Consider the following 11,928-nt stretch of genomic DNA (forward strand, 5'->3'; position numbering starts at 1 on the left):
GGGTATGTTCACTTTGAGATGTACTCACTAATATAAGTGCTCTAAGTTTTATCCAATATTTATTTCTAAGTAAAGTATTGTCCAATAAAAAGATAATAAAATATTTGCAGAAATTCGAGCAGTGTACTCATTTTTGTTGGATACAGTATGTACTGAAAGTCACAGTTATCAAAATGTAGAAATATCTCAATGTGTTTGCTGGTTTCTGTTTAATATGTTCGATCTTTTAGGCAAATAGTCCTGATTTTTACACTGTAAAAAAACCCACAATGAAACAATTGTTTTTTTTTACAATATGCTTCTGGCAAACAATGTTTTTTAAAACCTCAGAGAACTACAGATTTATTATCTAAATAGTTTGGAGATGAGACATGACCTCTGGAGTTCTGTGAATAATTTATTTTTAATCAGCAGAAGTGTCAAGTAACCTTACTTAAATAGAAATTTTGGTATTATACTTTACTGGAGATTAAGTTTAACTTCTTATATTTAAAAAACAGCTATTAATTCCTATTACATTTTAGCTTGTTGATTTTTCCGGCTTTGCATCGTTCAAAGAAAACCCTATCCTCGTATGTGTCAGCTGAACACAGCTGAACTTTTTGCCAGAGGGCAGGGCTGCGCTCATGCAGCCGCTTTCTCTATTTAAATGAATAGGATGCGCTGTGCTGGTGGACAAGGAGAGGATGCGTCTTTCTTGCGGACGCGCCGCACTAACACTAAAATTTGATTTCAAGTCTGAGGCCACAAAATATCGTTCTGGGGACTGCGAGTTTGAGACCCCTGATTTAAAGTGCTCACTACAGACTACTGTCTCGCTCTGAGTATGAGCCTGCGGACCCCTAGAGGGTGCTTCGCGGCCCCCCGGTTGAGAAACCGTGGCCTAGTATGAAGAAGATGCATTGCAAAGCCTCAAGTGAAGTCGAGTCAATTCAAAATGTCCCAACTAAGCTTCTTTAATATATTTACATTGTACTAAAATACAATTATTTTCAATGGGCATATAGACATCTGAAACAGGGAGCCTAGTGCATCACAAATTTATCAACATTAACATTTTAATATAACATTATAGTCATTATAGCTTTTAGAAAAATGTGATTTGGGGAGAGGGTGTAACATGGCCTAAGCCTTTGTTCTTAATGGCAGTTTTTCCCCATTTTACATTACTTTGACTTTTACATTAAGTAGTTTCGAAACCAGTACTTTTACACTTTTACTTAAGTCAAAAGCTTGAGTTGATAATTCAACTTCTACAGAAGCATTTTAAACCCTACTATCTAGTAATGAATGTTAATACTTTTCACAGCTTCAGATTCAGATCAATGCAGATAGATCAATGCTGTCCCAGAGCAGCCATTCTGAACATTACACATTACACTTTGGTACTGAGCATGTTCATCATGTAATGCAGAGCTTCTGCCCTTCTGTTTTCTGGTCCTGAAGAGGATCATTCTGAATGTCCATTTTCATATTCACAGACATAATTTACTAGATCACAGAAGCACTGGATCACTGCATAATGAATAAGATGAGTGTGGATAAACTGAGCATTGGTATTCCATGGATTTCACAATAAAAAAATATTTAAGTTTTTCTAGCTTTCACACAAACATATGAATGAATGAATCACATAATGAAGGCTTTGTACACTACATGAATAAACCAGTAATTTATATGTTAATTGAGCATGTGGTTTCTACTTGACATCCTACATTCCCTTCCTCATATAACTCTGTAAAACATTTGCCTTCTTAACACACATGGTTTGTTTTAATTCCGTCCTGTCATATTTTACAGAATGATAACATTTAAAATCATCCATATACAAAAATACACTTATATTTTTGAGTACACAACACAGACACCTGTATGTCCATCCTGTCAACTTTTCCAGAATGCTGGCACTTCTGATACTACCCCCTCAGGGCTGTGTGCTGAGTCCGCTCCTGTACTCCCTGTACACCCACGACTGCGCAGCCTGACACAGCTCCAATGTCATCCTCAAATTGACACAACAATTGTTGGCCTGATCTCCAATAATGTCCGGCAGCTGGGCCGGACAAAGTGTGTCCCAGACTACTAAAGTCATGTGCAGCTGAGCTGGGGGCTCCCCTGCAGCACATGTTCAACCTGAGTCTGCGTTTGGGGAGGGTCCCCACACTGTGGAAGACATCATGCCTGGTTCCAGTACCCAAGAAGACACATCCCAGTGAGCTCAATGACTACAGGCCGGTCGCTCTTACATCACATATCATGAAGACCTTGGAACGTCTGCTTCTACACCACCTCAGACCCCAGGTCCAACATGCAATGGACCCCTTACAATTCGCCTACAGAGAGAAAGTGGGAGTGGATGATGCCATACTGTACTTTCTCCACCGGACCCGCTCTCATCTGGACAGAGGAAGCAGCACTGTGAGAGTCATGTTCTTTGATTTTTCCAGTGCTTTCAACACCATTCAGCCTCTCCTCCTGAAAGACAAGCTGGTGGGGATGCAGGTGGATCCTTATTTGGTCTCCTGGATCACAGACTACCTCACTGACAGACCTCCGTGTGTCAGGCTGAAGAACTGTACATCAGAGACTGTGGTCTGCAGCACAGGAGCACCACAGGGGACTGTGCTCTCCCCGTTTCTCTTTACACTCTACACCTCAGACTTCCAGTACAACTCTGAGACATGCCACATGCAGAAGTTTTCCGACGACACTGCCATTGTGGCATGTATACGGGAAGGAAAGGAGGAGGAGTACAGACACCTTGTGGAAGACTTTGTGTCGTGGTGCAATAGGAACAACCTGCTGCTTAACACCTCCAAGACCAAGGAGATGGTGGTGGACTTCCGCAGGGTCAGGCCACCCACACAGCCTGTATCTATTGTGGGAGTTGATGTGGAGATGGTGAAGACCTACAGGTATCTCGGACTGCATCTGGATGATAGGCTGGACTGGTCATCCAACACAGACATCCTGTACAGGAAGGGACAGAGCCGGCTCTACTTCCTGAGGAGGCTGGGGTCTTTTAACATCTGTCGGAAGCTCCTGCTGATGTTTTATCAGACCGTGGTGTCCAGCTGTCTTTTCTATGCTGTAGTGTGCTGGGGAGGAAGCATGAAGAAGAGGGACGAGATGCGTCTGGACAAGTTGGTCAGGCGGGCGGCATCCGTGGTTGGCGTGGAGCTGGACTCTGTGGTAACGGTGGCAGAAAGGAGGACACTGCACAAACTACTCTCCATCATGGATAATGCTGGTCACCCATTGCATTCTATCATCATGGACCAAAGGAGCAGTTTCAGTGGCAGGCTACTGGCTGCTAAATTTCCTTCGGGATCAATAAAGTATCTATCTATCTATCCATCTATCTATCTATCTATCTATCTATCTATCTATCTATCTATCTATCTATCTATCTATCTATCTATCTATCTATCTATCTATCTAATGACGAATCGGCCAGCAGAGAGGAGGTTATCATCCTGGAAAACTGGTGCCAGGAGAAAAACCTCTCTCTAAACATCAGCAAGACCAAGGAGCTGATCGTGGACCTCAGGAAGCTGGAGAGAGCACACTCGTCGATCTCCATCAATGGGACTGTGGTGGAGAGGGTCAGCAGCTTCACAACAACGCCTTTACTTTCTTAGACTTTCTCAGAACTTTCTACACCAGCACTGTGGAAAGCATTCTGATTGGCAGCATCACCAGCTGGCACAGGAACTGTACTTCTCTTGAGCGGAAATCTCTGCAGAGGGTAGTGCGTACAGCGCAGTACATCACCGGGGTTCAGCTGCCAAACCTTTTGGATTTATAAACCAATCGCTGCCTGAGGAAATCCAGAAGGACCCCTCCCATCCAAGCCACTCCCTGTTCTCACAGCTGCCGAGTGGAAGGAGGCTCAGAAGCTTGAAGAGCAGAATCAGCCGGTTCTTCCCCCAGGCGTGCAGGCTGTGGAACAGCCAGTAGAATAGTGTTCTGCCCAACCCACCCCACTGATTGACACCCATACAAACTCTGCACCCTGTACTTAACACTGCATCTATCAGACTTTCCCATATTATATAACATTCTGCCCCCTGCACTTCCCACTTAACTTATTCCTTACCTGCACTTACTCATAGTTACTCTAGATATCTGCATATCTACATAGCATCATATGTTTACTTAACATAATTCAGTGCAATATTTATCTATAGTGTATATGTATAAGTTATTATGTGTACTGGGTATATTGCTTTACTGTAAAGTTATTTGTATATCTTATTTTATATTATATTGTATTTTATTATTCTTGTAAATATTGTTCTCTGCACATTGATGGAAATCTGAACCCACGTTTTTCACTCACATGTACACCTGTACTCTGTAACGTGACAATAAAAATCTTGAATCTTGTACAACATGTACAACTGTGCTCTATTGACATTTTACTGTACATCCTGTACATTTGCACTGCTGGACACTATTGACTCTTTATAGTACATCCTGTACATTTGCATTTTATTATTTATTCTGATGAACTACGTTAATCAGATTATGAAGTGCTTGTACAATAAATGCACAATGTTTTACATTGTGTTCTGGAGGAACCACATTTGCTTCCTCAATCAACAATTATGTGGTGAGAAAAATTACAATAAATGGTGGATTGGATGTCATTTCAATTTTCTAAAACTTAATGAAGAACTATGCCTGGACAATAACATAAAGCTGCACTCACAGATTCAGCACAGGTATTACAGGTTGGAGCACCTGAGGCACTTCCTTTTCTGACACCAGAACAATAGAAACTTCCCTATTAGATCCCAGTTCCAGTCAGACTGGTGTAGTGTGGTGGGATGGCATTTAGTGGTAGATGGGCACATAGACACTAGTTTCAGTGTTTTAGTAGCTTTCAGTAAGACTTTTATAGACTCTTGTTTAAAGATGTCAAAGAGTGATGCTGAAGATGTGATCTACTATAATGACATCAGCAGAGGAGATCTGGGGGAGATCTACGAAAATGTAGATTGTGTTAAAGAACGTGAAGCCAAACGAGAGATTAAGAACATCGACTCACAGAAGAACCTACAGACAGGTGAGACTGAAGCTTTTCTCTGTAGACTCTACAAAAGTATTTTTAAGACTTAATATTATTAAGCATTTTTAGTAGTTTAGTCATTTTATTCATTTTAAAGCTTTAAAAATCATTTATATACACTACCTGAGTTGAGTAAAAGTAAGAAAACAATTAAATCAATATGAGTAATCACATTTAACTGTATAGAATATAATATTGAGTACATATAAATTTAAATTCTAGTCAAAACTATTTAAAAAATTGTAGATTAGTAGATTAGTAGACTTGATGTGTTAGGTAAAGTTGACTACAAAAAAATATTCTACATTCTATACATATTTTGTATTTAAAGCTACTCTTACTGTACATGTGTTCAAAGAGAACACAAGTAAACACAAAATGCAGCTTTTAAATCAAGATTTTTATTATTAAGAAGGACAAAATCCAAACCTACATGGCTCTGTGTGAAAAAAAGTGTTTGTCCCCTAAACCTAATAACTTGGTTGGGTCACCCAGAGCAGGAACAACTGCAACTAAGTTTTTCACAGCACTGTGGAGAAATCTTGGTTCACTCATCTTTACAGAATTGTTGTAATTCCACCACATTGGATGTATTGTAATGCTATTTTGGTCACACATTTACCTCAGCAGTGCTGCTCCAATCATATATTTACCTCAGCATTGCTATTCAACTCATAAGTTTACCTCAGTAGTGCTTTTTAGTCACACAACTTAGCAGTTCTGTTCTAATCATATCTGTTTTACCACAGCAGTGCTATTTTTATCATACCTTTACTTAAGCATTACTATTTTAATCACACATTCACCTCTGCATTGCACTTGTGTATGTTCTGACATTGAAGCTAAAACCATTTATTGTGCAACTGTATTTGTATCTGTTCACGTGTCTAGGACGAGATGCTCGATGGAACAGATGCTACAGACTGGCTGCAGTGGGTCTGGGTCTGCTGTGTGTTCTCCTGCTGACTGTCATCACAGTGCTGTGGATCCAGTTCAACCACCTGACTGCAGAGAGAGACCAGTTACAGACCAGTAACACCAACCTGACTGCAGAGAGAGACCAGTTACAGACCAGTAACACCAACCTGACTGCAGAGAGAGACCAGTTACAGACCAGTTACACCAAGCTGACTGCAGAGAGAGACCAGTTACAGACCAGTTACACCAACCTGACTGCAGAGAGAGACCAGTTACAGAAGGAGAGAGACATCGTCTTAAGAGGACTTGGGCTTTTTGGTAAGTCAATATTAGATTAGTAATTTTCTGTTGTATTACTTGACACTATTTAGAATATTAGGAACATTCACTATTATTAAATACTGCATTTGATTCTTTAACCTTGTGCTGCATTCAATTCAACCATCTCACATCCAACCCCCTCACACTCAACTCCCTCACACTCAACCCCCTCAAACTCAACCCTCCCACATTAAATCCCCCTCACACTCAACCCCATCACACTCAACCCCATCACATTCAACCTCCTCAAACTCAACCTCCTCACACTCAACCCCCTCAAACTCAATCCTCCCACATTCAATCCCCCTCACAATAAACCCCCTCAAACTCAACCCTCCCACATTCAATCCCCCTCACACTCAACCCCATCACATTCAACCTCCTCAAACTCAACCTCCTCACACTCAAACCCCTCAAACTCAACCCTCCCACATTCAATCCCCCTCACACTCAACTCCCTCACACTCAACCCCCTCACACTCAACCTCCTCACACTCAACCCCCTCAAACTCAACCCTCCCACATTCAATCCCCCTCACACTCAACTCCCTCACACTCAACCCCCTCAAACTCATCCCTCCCACATTCAATCCCCCTCACACTCAACCCCATCACATTCAACCTCCTCAAACTCAACCTCCTCACACTCAAACCCCTCAAACTCAACCCTCCCACATTCAATCCCCCTCACACTCAACTCCCTCACACTCAACCCCCTCACACTTAACTCCCTCACACTCAACTCCCTCACACTCAACTCCCTCACACTCGACCCTCTCACATTCAAGCCCCTCATATTCAATCCCCTCACACACTGTCATAATCAACCGCATCACACTCAACCATTTGCCAGCCACTTTTATATCTACAGGAGTTCATTAGAAGTCTTCATAGCACAGTGTTTAGAACTTCACCAAATGTCTTCATCTTCTCTAAACAAGGGGGATACTTCAACTCCAGTCTTTACTATCTCACAATGAACAAGAAGACTTGGAGCGGAAGCAGAGACGAATGCAAACAGAAAGGAGCAGACCTTGTGATCATCAACAGCAGAGGGGAACAGGTGAGAAAGAGAGAGAGAGAGAGAGAGAGACAGAGAGAGAACAAGAAAGAGAAACCATTCATAACCTGTTTCCCTGTGTCCTGTGCTTCCACCCACCATCACAGGAGTTCATCAATAAAACTTTCCTCAGCACTGAAGCCTGGCTGGGTCTGACAGACACAGCCAACGAGGGGGACTTTAGATGGGTGGACGGCTCATCTCTGACCATTCAGTAAGAGACACTGAACTGATCTCTGATCATGAAGCATTTCTTCACTGTAGCTTTCTGAAGATCTAATTCTGTGTGTTTCAGGTTCTGGTGGACGGGAGAACCTAATGATTATCAAAATGAGGACTGTGCTCTAACTGGCTTCAAGCATTCTAAATCTGATATATTAACCTGGGGTGATTATCCCTGTGGAGCCAATATGTATGGGCTCTGTGAGAAATTCCTTTCCTGAGAATCTATATAACAACAAAAGGAGTAATCTAGTTTTCCTTTTAAACATACAATATCCAATGTAAGTGAGCACTGTCTTTAGATGTACTGTCTCCTGCAAATAACTCAATACACAGCAATTAATATCTACTGTAAATAGCTGGCTTAATCAGCAGGGCAGTTGCTATTGTTCTGCTTGACCTCTGACTTCTTCAACCTCTGCAGCAATGCTGGCAGCACTTAATGGTATATTGTTTAAAGCTAACCTCTGGAAATGATGCTAAACTTGTGGACTCAACTTCTTTGGTCATCCCTGGTAAGGCCTGTTCCGAGTAGAAACTTCCAAGTGGAAACCTGCTCTATGACCTTCTTAAACCCTAGGCCATCTTTGTGGAGAGCAACAATTCTCTTTCTCACATCCTCATAGAGTTCTTTGCCATGAAGTGCCTTGTTAAACATTTGTCAGCCAGTTTGAGTGAATTGTACGTAAAAAAAAAAACTAAATTTAACAGACCTGTTCCTTAATTGCACCTGAAATCTTGTAACTCTAACAAGTGACTTGACACCAGGGGTGTATATTGACTTAATTAGGCACAATTTGGGTATGTTGGCTTTGAGATGTACTCACTAATCTAAGTGCTCTAAGTTCTATCCAAGATTTATTTCTAAGTAAAGTATTGTCCAATAAAAAGATAATAAAATATTTGCAGAAATTCAAGCAATGTACTCACTTTTGTTGGATACAGTATGTATTGAAAGTCACAGTTATCTCAATGTGTTTGCTGATTTCTCTTTGATATGTTTGGTCTTGTAAGCAAAAGTCCTGAGTTTTACACGGTAAAAACACAATGAAGCAATAGTTTGTTGAGTGTTACAAATCTTTTTTTTACAATATGCTTCTGGCAAAAAATGTTTTTTCATAATTGGTCAAAATTTTAGAGAACTACAGATTTATTATCTGAATATTTGGAGATGAGACATGACCTCTGGAGTTCTGTGAATAAATCTTATTCTGTCACAAAATTAGAGAGTTTGCATTTTCAATAAAAAGATGAGTAAATTAAGAAGTGCTTTTGTAATCAGCAGAGGTGTCAAGTAACACTCCATCTGGATATAATGAACTTGATTGTGGTTGAATGAGAAGTATAAACATAAAACATTTCAACACCCTATTGGTTTATATTCAATCCATCACACTTGCACACATCACGCCCACACTCCACCAAAAACATAGCAGACGTATGTAGACTACTATGAAGATGGTGCATTGCAAAGCCTCAAGAGAACTCGAGTGAATTCAAAATGTCCCAACTAAGCGTCTTTAATATATTTACATTGTACTAAAATACATTCATTTTCAATTGGCATCTTAAACAGGGAGCCTAGTGCATCCAAAATTTATCAACATTATCATTTTAATATAACATTATAGCCATTATAGCTTTTAGAAAAATGTGTTTTGGGGAGGGGGGTTGTGCAGTATAGGACTCTGTGGTGCAGCCTAAGCTTTTGTTCTTAATGGCATCTTTTCCCCTTACATTACTTTTACTTTTTTACTTTAAGTACTTTTAAAAAACAGAACTTTTGCACTTTTACTTGAGTCAAAAGCTTGGGTTGATATTTCAACTACTACAGAAGTATTTTAAACCCTACTACCTATGATTTTACCTATAGAGTAATGAATGTTAATACCTTTCACACCTTCAGATTAGAAGAAGCTGAACTTGTAGAACTTACAATACAGCCTCAAAGCAATGTTCGGAAATGCCTGAAGAATACACCCAGACTAGGGGTGCTAGGGGACTATATATATATATATATATATATATATATATATATATATATATATATATATATATATATATACATAAACAAACAAAAAGTTTGGGCACCCCTATTAATCTTAATCATTTTTAGTTCTAAATATTTGAGTGTTTGCAACAGCCATTTCAGTTTGATATATCTAATAACTGATGAACACAGTAATATTTCAGGATTGAAATGAGGTTTATTGTACTAACAGAAAATGTGCAATATGCATTAAACCAAAATTTGACCGGTGCAAAAGTATGGGCACCCTCCTAACTACTTTTTACTGACTTACTGAAGCAAAAAAATGGTTTGGTAACCTCATTGAGCTTTGAACTTCATAGCCAGGTGTATCCAATCACGAGAAAAGGTATTTAAGGTGGCCAATTGCAAGTTGTTCTCCTATTTGAATCTCCTCTGAAGAGTGGCATCATGGGCTCATCAAAACAACTCTCAAATGATCTAAAAACAAAGACTGTTCAACATAGTTGTTCAGAGGAAGGATACAAAAAGTTGTCTCAGAGATTAAACCTGTCAGTTTCCACTGTGAGGAACATAGTAAGGAAATGGAAGACCACAGGGACAGTTCTTGTTAAGCCCAGAAGTGGCAGGCCAGAAATTTCAGGGGTGCCAACACCATGACTGTACAGCATTTCCACATTACTATGCCAAATGTTCATGTACCAATATATTTTTCCAGTCGTAAATGTATCAGGATAATTGGATGTGTGTCCATCATAGGCTGCTGTAGACAGATATCATGCTAATGTCGTCATAAGTGGTTTTGGTCGATTAAAATAACCACCTCTTAAAAAGATGTGGTAATAGCTTTGGATTGCAAAATTAGAAAAAGACCAACTTCTGCAAAACATGCCTGTACTCAATTTAGACCATATTCTTACCATATTTTCTAATAATAAATAATAATAATACACCATTTAAGTTAGTGGGATATTAGGATAAAAAAATGAGGTTATCTGTTAATGCTAAGCTATTCTTTTTTGTCGGACAGTGTGTTTTTAAGAGATATTAAACTGCTAAGAGGCATTTTCATTTCCATCATTACTATGGTTAAATTACCTTAATCAAGGAGCAAACACATGAAATTGCCTTTAGAATAATCAATAAATTCAACTAATTTAAACAATTGCAGCACAATATATAAGAACACTGCTTAAAGCAACACAAAGGAAAATTGGCATTTTCCTCACAAAAAGTCACTGAAATGGAAAGAAGTACTAGGTGGAAGAACTTAAAAAAATGTAAATTATTTTTTAAACATCCTAATGAGCAAATTCTGCTGAATTTAAAAAAGATTTTTTGTTGGAATATGTTGGAAGAAACCAATCTGACAAGACAAGGGACAGTTAATGACCAATTTTCACTTACTCAGGTCAGGAAGGTTCTTTAGAAATCCATCTCTCTCTTTCTGTAGGTCTCTTTCTGCAGTCAGGTTGAAGTTAGTGAACTGGGTGTGAAGGCAATCAGCAGAAGAACACACAGCAAAAACCCAGAAACACTGCAGCCTAGTGGAGAAGGGAGATAGATGCATGTGCTCTTTACTCTCTTTTCAGAGTAACTTCCAGGTATTTGATGATATTTTGATGGTTTGCCAACATCACATTGTTTCAGTTCCTCAATATTTAATCTGTTCCTTAATCTGTTGTGTTTATCGGTCAAAAACACAGTCCACGAACTGCTGATCTGTATTGTGTAGGAAAGGGAAAGTGGTTGACCCAATGATTAAGCAGAAGTTCAGAAGGTTTTTTTTACCACCAACCAGGACTCCCTGCATGAGACAATAGATGCCTTGACCGTGTGCAGTGCATTATGGACTCTTTAGACCTGTTAAACCAAAGAATGTTGAAGGTCAGAGTAGGGCTGAGTCTCAACAAGATGGTCTCCATCAAAGGTCATGGCTAATCTAGGTGGACATTGAAACAAAGTGAAATTCAAAAAGCTCCCAGAATGGTTCAAGGCAAAGACCTAGTTCTAAATCTAAATCTCGTGGAAAGATCTTAGAATTGCAGCTGGTATAAGGCACAGGAAAGAGGTTCTTAGAGGCCTAAAAAGAAAAGAACAGTTCCTAGAGTCAAATATGTTGAAGGTTCAAAGATGTTTTGGGGTTGTTTTGCTGCCTCTGGCACTGGGTGCCTTAACTGGGTGCAAGGCATCATGAAATCTGAAGATTACCAAAGGATTTTGGGTCGTAATGTACAGTAGGTCTCAGTATCAGAAAACTGGCTTTGCATCCTAGGTCATGGGTTTTCCAGCATGACAATGACCCCAAACATACTCCAAAAAAGCACCCAAAAATGGATGGAA

The 11,928-nt window shown here is 39.7% G+C and overlaps 2 protein-coding genes across 2 annotated transcripts in view; both read left to right on the forward strand.

Annotated features, from left to right (window-relative positions):
* Window positions 1-8,512, forward strand: part of LOC111189973 (CD209 antigen-like protein C) — an 85,231-nt gene extending 76,719 nt beyond the window's left edge. The window contains exon 5 of the mRNA XM_049472083.1: window positions 7,669-8,512. Coding sequence (XP_049328040.1) covers window positions 7,669-7,816 — 148 coding nt within the window. The 3' untranslated portion in view covers window positions 7,817-8,512. The remainder of the gene's footprint in view (window positions 1-7,668) is intronic.
* Window positions 1-11,928, forward strand: part of LOC111197672 (C-type lectin domain family 4 member M-like) — an 82,667-nt gene that overhangs the window by 44,391 nt on the left and 26,348 nt on the right. The window lies entirely within an intron of this gene.

The sequence above is a fragment of the Astyanax mexicanus genome, chromosome 25 (genome assembly GCF_023375975.1).
Source record: "Astyanax mexicanus isolate ESR-SI-001 chromosome 25, AstMex3_surface, whole genome shotgun sequence".
In the NCBI taxonomy this organism is placed as follows: Eukaryota; Metazoa; Chordata; class Actinopteri; order Characiformes; family Acestrorhamphidae; genus Astyanax; species Astyanax mexicanus.